Genomic DNA, 13,643 nt, shown 5'->3' with positions numbered 1-13,643 from the left:
AACTTGTGTAGGCTTTGTTTTCTACTTTAATAGCAAGAATCTGAAGGAAGCCTATCTTTTTCCCTAAGTTCTTATAATTTGGCAGGACTCAGCCTCTGAATTCTGTCTCTCTTGCAGACCCTGTCAGCGCTTAGTTTTAGGTTTCGTAAGGATAAGCCCAATTCCTAAGGTATAGCCTTTCTGGTATCTCAGCTAGATGCTAAGAGTAATAATAAGGTGTTAGGGCAATCCCTCCACTCTGGCAAGGCAAAACTCTTAACCTAGCACCACTTAACCTCTAGTATATTGGTTCTTTTCTCAACCCCATTGCATCTGCTATCTGGTAAGTCTCAAGTGATCTCACCCTGTGCATGTATAGCCTAGCCCTCAGTACAAACTAGTGGGGAGGACCCACATGGATTTTGGGGGCCACAGCTCTGCCAAGCTGTCTCCAATGTGCTGCTCTGAAGATTCTAGCCACTTCAGCAGCCTCCAACTCTGACCTCTGCCTCTATAGCTCAATGGGACTTTGTGTCTGCTCAGACTCCACCTCTCTGTGGCATGGTCAGAAAACTCCAGGCAGAGAACCAGGTGATTGTGGGGCTTACCTCTCAAGGATCAAAGTCTTGCACAAGCTGTCATCCACTGCCTGAACGTACCAAAAAACCCACTGCCATAGAGTCAATTCCGACTAATAGCGACCCTATAGGACAGAGCAGAACTGCCCCGTAGGATTTCCGAGGAGCGGCTGGTGGATTCAAACTGCCGACCTTTTGGTTAGCAGGCAAGCTCTTAACCACTGTGCCACCAGGGCTTCACTTGAACATAGTGCCTCATATATTTCTTCCAGTTCTATAGTTTATGGCAGCAGGTCTAGTCCAGTACCCATTACTCCATTGAGGCTGTAACTCAGACATGAAATTTAAATGGAGACTTTTGACTTCCATTCTAGTGTTCTGTAAACCTCACCACACCTAATATTCTCTAACCTTGTGGGTTGTGAATGAATACTTGTGTCCTCAGAAATCTGAGAGCTTTTATATTTCAGGTTAGTTAATAAACTAGAAGAAAAACTTACTGATGAATTTCTCACACTGATACTACTAACAGACATTTGTGAACCATGATCCTTTTTAGGTGGCTTTTATCCTTTTACATAAATCTTGGGTAGAACTAATGGATAAACTAGTCTGTTAAAAAAAAAAAAAGGCTAACAAGAGTATAATCAAACTATTCTGTAAGTAAACACTTAAAAGTAGTGCTTTCCTGTTTGTTCTATTTAATAAGTATTTTCTTTGCTTAGCTAGTAGACATTTTATGTCAGGAAGGAACTTGGTTTTGTCTTACTCACATTGTTAACAAAAAGAATAATATTAAGATAGACTGAAACCAAGATAATACTTCTTTTGTTTTGGTATCTAATGGCTTTTCCTTTGACATGCCTTCTCATAACAAGGACTCCTTGTTATGTTGCCAAGTTGATCAGCTATTATTGGAGATAAGAGAAGTTTAAGAGAAAGATAAATTTTTTAGAAGATAATAGGACCTATAGAAGTATCTGAAAAAATAGAAGAGGAAGAGATTAAAAAGGAAATCAAGGGAAGAGGAGATATGTAAATTTAAAAGCAGCACTAGTGTATTAAATTAATATTTGGAGTGGAGTCATTCAGCAATAATAGTGCACAGAGCATAAGACATGAACAGAATCAAAAAATAGTTTTCACTTACAAACCATCATAAAAGTGGACAAAGAATATGACAGGCCAACATTCAAAAAGAGAAAAGGCCCATAAACAGATGAAGAGATACTCAGTCTTACTTGTAATTAAAGAAATGTAAATCAAAACTTCAAGATACATATCAAATTGGTAAAAATTAAGATGTATGATAATATCCAGTGTTGACGAGAGTATGGGGAAATAGGCTGTCTCATCTGCTGTGATGGGAGCATAGACTGGTGCAGCCTTTTTGGAGGACAGTTGTTAAATTAAAAATTAAAATGCAGAAATACTCAGCAGTTCTGCTTTTAGGAATTTATCCTAAAGCAGTATCCCTACAAATGTGCAGAGCTGTAGACACAAAAAAATATTCACTAAAGCACTGTTTGCAGTAGCAAAAAATTGGAAACAACTGACTAGTCCAAGAATAGAAAATTGGTTAAATGAATTGTGATACAGCCACACAGCAAAATACAGAGCAGTCATTAAAAGGAACCAGGAAGGGCTGTATCTGCAGCTATAGAAAGAGTCCGTTATTATGTGAAAAAAAAGCATGTGTTTAATTGATCTTTCTTATGTAAATGTTTAAAGGGTGTGGATGTGTATATGTACTGGCATACTGATAGAAAATTTTTCTGAAAAGATACTCAAAAAATATTAACAAAGATTGCCTTGAAGAAAGGAACTTGAAGGGTAGGGAGACAGTTTTCATTTTGCATTTTTCTTTACCATTTGAATTTTTATTGAGGTAAAATTCACATAACACAGAATTAACCATTTTAAAGTGAACAATTCAGTGACATTTAGTACATTCACAGTGCTGTGCAACCACCACCTCTATCTAGTTTGAAAACATTTTCCTGGACCCAAAAGGAATTGCTATACCCATTAAGCACTCACTCCTGTTACCCCGTCCCCACAGCTCAAGGCAACCATCAGTTTCTTTCTGTCTCTATGTATTTGCCTATTCTGGATATTTCATATAATACGTGGAATCATACAATATGTGACCTTTTGTGTCTGGCCTCTTTCACTTTAGCATAATGTTTTCAAAGTCCATCCACATTGTAGAATAGTATGAGTACTTCATTCCTTTTTATGGCTGAATATTATGCAGTTATGTGAATATACCGTATTTTGTTTATTCATCCATTGTTGATGGACATTTGGGTTGTTTCCACCTTATGGCTATTGTTAATAGTGCTTCTATGAACATTTATATACAAGTATTTGTTTGAATACTTGTTTTCAATTCTTTTGAATATATGTTTAAGAGTAGACTCACTGGGTCATATGGTCATTCTGTGTTTAACTTTTTGAGGCCATTTGAGTTTTTCTAGTAATGTTCATCTACTACTTTTTAACCTTAAGTGACATTATCTGAGTGTACAATTATGAGCCACTTAAATTTTATTCTTTATACTTTTTCTGTATTTAAAATAAGAAAAAAAAAATCTTCCAAAGTACATATTTGCCTTATTTATAACTTTTAAGAGCTATTGGAATATATTAAAAGTCTCTGAGTTGATACTTAACAGGAATTCCTGTATTCCTGTTTTCACAAAATTAGCTCTACTATGGGATGTTTTCTCTTTTTGCAGACCTTTTATGTATCCATAGTTGATTTATGTGAAAATGGCGGGAAACGTCCTATCACAAATAGCAGCGCTAGTTTCACCAAAGAACAAGCAGACACCATTCGCAGAATTCGAAGTAGCAAAGATAGTTGGGACATGCTGGGAGTCAAACCTGGGGCCTCAAGGTAAGCAATACTCTAGGATACTTAGTGCTGAGCTCTATTATAGAAAAAAGACCCGTAGTCAAAATTGTAGATGCGATAGATCTTGTAATTGGCTAGAAATATGAAGATGTGTGGAAATATATCAAGATTACTTAATAACTCTGCTTCACTGAATTAATTGAATACCAAAGAAATAAAATAGAGAGCACAGTTGTCTAATAAGGGAACTATGTAGTATATATGCATAAATACCTTATGCTCTGCTTTTATTTGTGTTGAACAAGAGCCTTGAAGCTAATGTAATCTTAAAAAAAAAAAAAAGCCTGGCCAAAAAAAGAATCCTTAAACCATGGAATTTTAGAGAAGGGAAGAGTGCTAGCAATCAGCTTGTCCAAACAGTTCATTTTGTGGGTGAGAAAACTGGAACTCAGTGAGATTGAACACACTTTCAGGGACTGCAGCGTTAGTGATAGAATTGGCCCTTGACCTTGAAACATTTGAACACTTACGTGTCTGCCTGCCTCTCTCTTTCTGTCTGTCTCTCTCACACATCCTGTTAGTTCCTCTGTCTCTGTATGTATTTGTGTTAGATTATTTTAGCCAGTTATTTTTCTCCCAAAATAATTATTCAGGAAGAAAAGAAATATAGCCACTATTCTTTGTTGCTTATACAAAATACATTATTATTCAGTATAGTTATATAGCTTTTAAAGATACAGTAATACTGTTATTATGCATATTATATAGAGCCCTGGTGGTGAAGTGATTAAGAGCTCAGGCTGCTAACCAAAAGTCGACAGTTTGAGTCCACCAGCCACTCCTTGAGAACCCTGTGGGGCAGTCCTACTCTGTCCTATAGGGTCGCTATGAGTTGGAGTCGACTTAAGGGTGCACAACAAGAACAACATGTATATTATGAGGTATAAGAGTTCTCATTTTTTATTTTGCATTATTGCTTTCCTCCTCATACTTCTCTCTTTCTACTTTTTCATGTCAATGTTCACAAAACAAAAAAGCATCTTAAATTGCATTGTAAGCACCAAAATATTAAGTATCTCTTTTCTATATTAGTCTCATAGCATATCTTAAAGTCCTAAAGGAAAGAAGGGAAGGGAAGAAGAAGGCAATTAGTCACCCTCGACTTGCCAGGCTTTATTGGGGGTGCTTTAAACATCTTTTAAATATCTTTTTAGACCTCCATAGTCTCATCCTATACTCCCCCCTTGCGTCTCCAATGGATATTCACTCTAAAATTAAGAAACTATTACTTTGTGTACTTAAAAATTAACTTAGAACAGTACTCATTAAGGAAAGAAAACTTTTAGTTCCTTATTATTCCCTGTGATTTATTGGAATCCAACAAAACTTACAGAACCTCCATAAGTTCCATATTCTTAACTGATAGAAGCTTGTACTTCTCTACCCTTTGTCCACTGGGTCTGTCAAACTAATTTTTTATAGTATTGAGCTCATGTGGGCAAAGTGTAAAAACATTTTTTTTCTTAAGTTATAGAGAATTTTAATGTTCATTCAGTGCTGTGTTTACTGTTCTTGAATTTTCAGAAAATCTTCATCTTTAACAGAATTGATAATATTCATTACATACCTCCATCAGTCTTCTTTCTCCAAGAACTTTTCCATGAGGGTCTCTCGTGCTACCTAGAACTCTTGAAAGGCACTTTTAGTGCAGTGGACAAGGCCTGATGACTAACCCATCTGGGCTTGCTCACTCAGGAAGCAGAGCTATTAGAGGGACCCTGCCCAAGACTTTCTCACTGGGAAGAGAGGAAGCTGTATCTGGCTTAAGGACAAAGGCTCTTTTGGAAAAATAAGAACTCTGGCATTCAAATTTCTTCAAAGAGGGAGAATGTGACTTGTCAGCTAATATCAAAATTATCTATGTAGAAAACTGCAAGCAAGGTTAAAGCAAGAAAATTCAGAAGGACAATTCTAAAATCAGAAAGCAGAAGCCCTAGCTTTCTTTAACAGAAGGAAACAGTCTGCTGCTAGCTGGTTGGAAACAAGTTCTTTGGTATATTGATAAGCACAGGGACTTTTACGCCCTAAACATGGAGATCTGTTAACCTGGCCCTATGAACTCTCTCCAAGTAGCCACTTTTTAAGACTTTGTCACATCCGAAGTATCAAAGACCATCTCTCTAATGTGGAGAGATCAAATCAGAAATCCTTCTGATTCAAAAAAAAAAAGGAGAAAGGTTAGGAATTTGGGAAGTACCATACCCATGCTCATAGAATAACTGGAACCCTGAATTACAAATGGAAAATGGGAAATAAAATGAGCTGGTAGAGACGGAGCTCAGTCTGACCTGGGGTACTTAGAACCCTCTCCAGTTTGGGTCAGGAAGAAGACCTGACAACAAGGATGAGTGAGAGCTAGGAGAGGGAAGGGTACAGTCTCCAGACCCGTTCCTGATGAGTTTCCTGCTCAGGTAGAAGGCTGAAGATCTCTTGTGGAGATCTGCTGGTTTCCAGTCAGCGCCTGCTGAGCTTGGAGAAACATCGTTACTGCTCCTTCCTCTCTCAGCAGCATTCTCTCCCCTGATCCTATTTTGGTCTCGGTGTCCCTCTCCTGGCCAGTGGGCTCTCTGTCTTCCTTGGGCCTCAGATCTCATGATGTTGGAACTCATTTCAGTCCCTTTCTGTTATAGCTCTCCACCTGTATATACAACTCATCTAAACTCTTGTACTTCATCCCTTAATGTTATTGCAACCTCCTGTCTCCTAACTTCAAGAAACAGCTTTGCCAACAGCCATTGTGTCATGAAACTCCTACTATTATTGTCAAATCCATTTTTTGTGGTTGTTGTTTCGCCCTCAAGGCACTTCACTTACTGACCCCTGCTCCCTGGCCAACACTGTTTCTTGTTACTTCGCTGCCCGTTTCCTCATGGGGCTACATGCCGTCTCTGTGCTCTGTGAACAGCTCCTGTCAGTTCTGTTTCCCCAGGTGGCCTGGTGGCCTGTATTTCCCCATCACTGTGTTAATCCTGAGTCCTGTCTTCTTTCAGAACCCTATTCCAAGGGCCTTCCCTGATTGCCCCGTTTGCCCATGTTTCAGTCAGCAAAGAGTTTGCACAATGTAGCTTGGATGAGGAGACCAATCTAGTACTTCAAAACAGTGATGAAAATGGCCCCTGGTGCCAAGCATGTCTGTGTTTACCTGGTCTTTTTTTTAATTTTTCCTTAGCATTATTATTTGTTTTTTGTTTGATTCCTAGTCCTTTGGTCCCACCTTTGAGAAAGGGTACTGATTATCTGTGATATACTTATTGAAACAGATGTTCCATGTATCCAAGCAGCTAAAATGGGTTGGGATTGACGGTGTTCCTGACTTAGAATTTTGCTCCTTTTCCTAGGGATGAAGTCAACAAAGCATACCGGAAGCTGGCTGTGCTTCTTCACCCAGACAAATGCGTTGCACCTGGTAGTGAAGATGCCTTCAAAGCCGTTGTGAATGCCCGGACAGCCCTCCTGAAAAACATCAAATAGGAAATAGAGAAAAAGACAAGTGTGAGACTCAAGTGTAAACAGACCATCCCCAGAGGTGAAATAACCAGCATGGATTTTGCCTTCACAAAATTCTTACCGCTGTTTTTACTCATGTGTTGTCATTTGCAGATCAATAATTCAGATGTCCGTTACCATTTCCTAGATATTTTACAGAGAGATGATCTACATTTGTGTGAAGTGAAGAGAACCAAGCTTCACTGTACTTATTCATTTAATACTTCTCGATAATCTACATGTTTTTCCTCATTCATTTGTCAGCTCTGTAATTAGGCACTTTGCTCAAGAAAGTTCAGGAGGTTTCTGGAGGGGAAAAACTTTCACCATTTATTTTTTTAATTATCAGAAAAGAAGACAACAAAAATGGAAGCAGACAGTATCAAACCTCCTGCAAATTTGTGGTGTGACCTTACAAGCAAATTGTTTCTTTTACAGTGAATTCCTTAGGTGGTGCTCTAACCACTGATCTATAGTTATTGAACCCTTGGCAGCCCTTTGGAAGTTTGTGAAATGAGGCTATTCAGCTCTGAAGTGAACCGCCCTGTTATGACATCTACTCTGTTCCCTTCTCCAACCACCAGGGGGAGAGACAGGCCAGGCCACCACCAGGAGAGAAAACGCAGTGGCAGCTACAGATTCTGGGTAGGCTGGCTACTGCTAGTCATGGCCCTGGATATGAGCCATTCTTCTCCCCATGGAAGTGGCTGCTGGTAGCAGTAGGGAGCACTCTGCACTAGGAAGCAGGACTCAGACCCCAAGACAGAAGTACTGCAGGCACACCTAGGGATTATGCACACGTCCTCAGAGGGAAAGGCCAGCCTCATCTGAGGCCTATTTGAGCCACTGGGCAAGTCACCATACAAGGCTTATACTTTCTCTTATTTCTGCATCAGTTGCCAAAGATAGGGGGGAAAGGCAGGGCTGCCCCTCAGCAAACTGGGCTTCTCTCCTTGCTTCTTCATCAGTGGTGGTTCTCTCTTTTTTCCCCTCTTCTTCCTTTCCCCTCTTGCTTGTGTTTGTGTGTTGGTTTTATACCCCAGATCTGCCATCATTTTCTCTCTTCTTGAATCCCTGGCTTCCAGCCACTGCCTCTTTGGTCATCCCTTGCAAACCTTGACCTGGGCCTGGTTAACCAGAGACAAGTATAGACCCTTTGGGTGGTGGTGGAGGGAGAGCTGAAGGCATGGGCAGGGAGGAATCTCCATAGTTTTTCTGGGTAGTAATATTTTTAAACTACAGATTATGAAAACTAATTTCACTTAGAGAAGTAACATTCTTTTGCAATAGTTTCCTCTTTGATATATAAGAGAGGGGTGAATATCAGGTATTAGGACTGAATTTTTTTACACCGTTTATTGAACCAGTCTCACTACTTATTACATCATCGCTCATATTACTCATATTTGTAGTTACATTAATTGGGGCTTTAACATATGTGTGAAACGTTACTGTCCTGTGAATTATAAACAGCTATCCCATGTTGGTCACCAAATAGCATCTTCCTTACCACCTAAGAAGGAAAGCCACTTTCACATAATCCAAGCCCATGCAGTCTTCTGGACTTTGCCCCTCTCCGGCGCAGCTTTACTTTGTGTGGCCGTACTCAGGCTGCGTCACCGTTACTGGTTTTCAGTAAACCAGAACATTGTGAGTGAAGCCTGAGTTTTCATCTTGGTGATACTGAAAATACTTTTGTTTATGAATTGGGATCTGATACATGATTTATTGTGGGATTTTCCTCTGGCCTTTGAGCTAGCTTCTGGGACTGCAGAACTCCAAACTACTTGTAATAAAGTCCTTCTGGACCTGACTTTTGCTCGAGGCTCTCACTATGGCTAAAGCAGTCAAACATAGCTCTGACTCTTGCAACAGAACTTAAAAGTTTTATGAATGAGGAGATGGAGTGTCAGCCCAGGAGGGACTGGCAGCTCACTGAGTAGGTGGCCCTGTGCAGAAAGCTGTGCAGTTCTCACCACTGCTACACTAGATTCGTCTCCTCATCCGAGTTAACAGTGTGCAGATGAGCAGTCATAGCAGAGCTCCTTAGTGCATCCGTTCACATCCTTGTATCATGAGGATGTGACTTGTTAAAATCCAGATCTTTATTCTCAGGCCTTGGGGCTCAGCTTCCAATGTCTTCATTATTCACAGTAAGGGTGGCCATAAACTACTTCATTTATGTAAAAGGAAGGCAATAAGAAAGCTAAGCTATACGGCCCTAGAATTTTTCTGATTTCAACAATCCTTGAGCAGATAATTGAAATAATAAAGCATGATTTGCAATGAAAAGTTTTTTGGGTACTAACTTCATGTAAAACTTTATAGACTGCTGTGTATTAATTTAAATTCTTGATGCAGACGTGTACCCTGTAGTTCAAGCTTATTAAAATTCTTCAGCCAGTTAGGGTTTCAGAGTATATCACTAAGAGGAACAATTAGCAGAATAATCTCAGTGGTCAAGTTTTTTTTTTTTTTTAGGGAATATTGTTTTTCCAAAAGAGAATAAAGAGTTTGAACAGCTATTATTCAAGAAAAGCCATTTCTTTCACATCTGAATCACCAAGAAGTAACCCTTGTTAAACTTGTTAGAAATCCCTGGAGGCATTTCAAATTAATCGTCCAAACCTACTTAAGCACTTTAAAATACACCTTCCTTTTGTTCCTCTGTTCTCCCTTTTATGCCTGCTTTTGAATTAATATTCTCATTGCAATTTAACTGTCAGTGTTTCTTTTACTTCAGCATTGTTGTTTTATTTCTTCACATAAGTCCTCGGTTTTGTTAACCTGTTCATTTGAAAGTTCAGACTTGGGGTCATTGTACCGATACCCAAGATAAATACAATTCTATGAACTCCGCATCATTTGTTAAGGCTTACATTTACCTCAGGAAATTTACTGTAGTGAGTTCTCATTTATTTAATTCTTAACTAGTCAATGTTTCTTTATACCTATAAACTAGCACCTAATTCACTGTTAGTTAAATGAGCCATAGATAAGGCAGGTAAACTTCCTAAAGAAAGCCAGAGTAAGAAAGCAGCCCCTGTAAACTCTGAATCAGTAATGAAGCCGCTGTTGCTCAGAGAACAATGACTAAATCAAGAGAGGGAGGGAGGTATTTCCGTCTCAAGTTAAAAAGGAAAGAGCCCTAGCCGTGTGCACATTGTCTCTGACAGTGTTCTTCTTACTAGTAACTCAGTGGGCACTGCAATGTCATCTCCTTCTCTGCTGCACACATTTTAGTTCACTCTGAGTCTGCCAACGTCTTTGCAAAACTTGTGAATACGAATTTGGCTGCAAAATATAGCCAAGCACCTTCCATTGCAAGTTTTGCGAAGTGAAGAGAGATTCGTACTTCTCATAAGTGGTATTTAGCACAATTGTGAAACGCAGTTAATGCTGTTTGTCCATTGGTTTTTCCATTAAGCTTTTGTAGAGGAGAAAAAACATAAACTTGTGATGTGGGAGAGTTAGATTGTGTCTAACAAGCAGTGCAATATGGAGCTGTGCAATAAAGGCCTACTGGTGAACTGACGTTTGTTGAAAAGTTGGATGGTTTTGTAAGCCTCCTGCATCGATTGCTCTCCAGGCAGTCTTCCCCTGACTGTGAATGAAGAGTCTATAACGAAACCCTTTGCTCTTATAATTTACATATTTGCTTTCTGTTGAAATAACTGAAAATGTTAAATCTACGAACTGTTTATGTCTTGTATAGAGAGTGTCATATGTATTTAAGTTGTGTATTTTTATAAAATAACGCCAAATATCAAACACTGTCTGTGAGATGTATTTACATGTTGAGACACTGATCTTTGATGTAAAACATACTAGGTTAGAACCCAATCTAGCTCCTCACCAATTGTGTCCGTAGATATCTTGCTTTAATTTCCCATCTATGAAGTGGAGGAAATGCTATTCAGTAGTCCATCAGACTATTCTAACTTTATTAAGTTATGATGAAATTGTTTTGATCTCTTTTAAAGAAAGATACTAATATTATTTTTGTCTTTTTAATTCAGGTGAAACTGTTGTTAAATCATTCCATTGGTTTCTTGTGACTGCCATAACAAATTACCACAAACCTGGTGGCTTACAACAACAGAAATTTATTCTCTCACGGTTCTAGGGGCCAGAAGTCAGCAGGGCCCCACTCCCTGTGGAGGCTGTAGGGGAGAATCCATTTGCCTCTTCCAGCTTCTGGTGGTTCTGGCTTCCTTGGAGTATAGGCACATCACTCCAGTCACTGCCTCCATCTTCACATCACCTTCTCTGTGTGTATGTCTACCCCCTTCTGCCTGCCTCAAATCTCCCCCTGCCTTTCTCTTATAAGGACACTTGTCACTGGATTTAGGACCCACCCGGATAATCCAGGCAAATAAATAGTTAAGCACTCGACTCCTAGCTGAGAAGTTGGCGGTTCAAACCAACCAGAGGTGCCTCAGAAGACAGGCCTGGCAAAAAAGCTCTGAAAGGTCACAGCCTTGAAAACACTATGGAGCAGTTCTACTCTGCATGCATAGGTTCACCATGAGTCTGAATAGACTCGATTGCAATCGACAACCACCACCACCAGATAATACAGGATCTCATCTCAAGATCTTTAGTAACATCTGCAAGGACCTTTTTTCTTTTTTTCCAAATTAGGGAACATTCACAGGTCCCAGGGATTAGAACATGGATATATCTTTTGGGGAGCCACTATTCGACTCACTGCACCCATTCTAGTAGTACAGATTCGGGCTGACTAAGATAGTAATTCAGTTAACTGGTCCTAGAACAACAAGAATCCTTCAACAGGACTATAGTGAGCCCAAAATTTGAAAGTGAAAGCTGGTAGGGCCAATCTGCAGAAGGCAGTCTATCTCTGAAGGCTTCAAACAAGAGGAAAAAAATCTCCACTTTTCATCATGTTTATTCTTACATATGTCAGTGTAGCAGACATTAATTGTTTTTTCTGTCCAGGCCCCCCTCTCCTGACTAATGGCCCACCCCACCTTTGGGGATCTGCTGTGTCCTCTCCACCCTGCTAACATGTTCTAAAGGGGAGCTGCCAGATTCCTATGTGACCCGCTATTCCTGGCCACAGAGACAGGCCCACAAGACGGGAATGTGACCCAAGCTGAACCAGTCGGCATCCAGGCATTCCCTGGAACCTTTCTCCTTGGAGCTAGAAAAACAAATTTCCTCTCAGCATCCTACTGATGCTGCAGCCTTGGTTCCACCCTCATGGAAAAAAAAAAATGAGAGAACGAAGCAGACATTGAAAGAAAAACGGAGTTCTTATGGCTTCAAGACTTTTCTGCTGGTCCTTGCCATCCCTGCACTGGCTGCTCTTCAAGCCCATAAGCCACCCCAGAATCCTTCCACTAAATTCCACCCCCTTGTTTTCTGCTTGGAGCCCTGGTGGTGCTCCAAACAGAGCTCGTCTGTTAACCAAAAGGTCAGCAGTTTGAATCCACCAGCCACTCCTTGGAAACCATATGGGCCAGTTCTACTCTGTCCTACAGAGTCGCTACAGAATTGACTCAACAGCAGTGGGTTTTGGTTTTCTGCTTGTTGGTTGGAGTTTAATTCTGTTACTTGCAACTAAAAGAATATTAGCGAATAACAGCTACCAAGGATCATAAGCAGGAAGGAGAAAGCTGTGGCTTATAGATGGGTACGATATTTGATAAGTATATTAAAGCATGTTTATTTTATAAAAATATATACAATTACTTGGTATTTCTCAAGAACTGGAGTCTTTGATTACCTAAGCTTGTGTTTTAAACCAACAATGACCAGCTCTAAACTGAAAAGAAAAATCAGGCTTATTCAATGTGTTCCAGGGTCAATTTAAGATAAATAATTTTGTCTAGCTTTTTAGTTACCATTTGATCCATTGACTCTGAGAGACACCTCTAGTTTCTTAGATTTTTATTCAAACTTTGTTGTTCAAATACTCAGTATTTACTGAGCATCCACTATGTGCTAGGCCCTGCTCTAGGCACTGGAGATACAACAGAACACAGAACAGACAAAAATCTCTGCATGATGGAGCTAACATTTTCATGTCGTTATTTTCCTTTATTTGTGAAGTTGTGAAGAAAAGTTCTCCTATAGGTTTATTTCTAAATAGCTAAAGTCATGCATGGCAAATGTGCATTTTTTTTGCAAACTCTTCAATATATGCAATTTTGCCATTAATACTCTATCACTGCACTGAAGATAATGTAGGTTGTTAAAATGCCATATTACTTTTTTTTTAGAACCCAACCACTACACTTATGCAAACTCAGTTGTTCATATTGACCTGGAGGAAATAGTTCTAGCTGCTAGGGGTTTCTTTACATAACATTTTTATATTTTTAATTAAAATATTAATATATTCTTCCAAAGAAATTGACAGTTGTATTCATTTTGAGGGGCAATATCTAGAATATAAGTTTGTTGCTTTAGTCAAATAAACAGTCCGTATCTATGAAGTCCCCCAGTTAAAATTCTGATCAGTTGACTGTTCTAAAAGCAGCAGTGACTTTAAGAAAATAATTTCTCCCTGCACCTAAACTGGCTCATTGTTGGGATAATTACAAAATAAGCAGATGCAGCCCATGAAAGCATTTGTACTGGAGAAGAGAGTAAGCTTCCATAAAAGGAAAAGTCTCCTGTGGCAGAGAAATTAAGGTGAGAGGTCCCTACAT

At 39.4% G+C, this 13,643-nt stretch overlaps 1 protein-coding gene across 2 annotated transcripts in view; it reads left to right on the top strand.

Annotated features, from left to right (window-relative positions):
- The window catches only part of DNAJC27 (DnaJ heat shock protein family (Hsp40) member C27), an 88,346-nt gene extending 77,662 nt beyond the window's left edge, over positions 1-10,684 (top strand). Inside the window, exons 5-6 of one of the 2 annotated variants that reach the window (XM_049902760.1) lie at positions 3,299-3,459; positions 6,816-10,684. In XM_049902760.1, the coding sequence (XP_049758717.1) occupies positions 3,299-3,459; positions 6,816-6,948 (294 nt within the window). In that variant the 3' untranslated portion in view covers positions 6,949-10,684. The remainder of the gene's footprint in view (positions 1-3,298; positions 3,460-6,815) is intronic. The other variant, XM_049902759.1, reaches the window with a different exon arrangement.
- The last annotated feature ends 2,959 nt before the right edge of the window (positions 10,685-13,643 follow it).

Source organism: Elephas maximus, chromosome 12 (assembly GCF_024166365.1).
Source record: "Elephas maximus indicus isolate mEleMax1 chromosome 12, mEleMax1 primary haplotype, whole genome shotgun sequence".
NCBI lineage: Eukaryota > Metazoa > Chordata > Mammalia > Proboscidea > Elephantidae > Elephas > Elephas maximus.
Note: the sequence above shows the minus strand (reverse complement) of the source record. Positions and strands in the feature narration are given on the sequence as shown.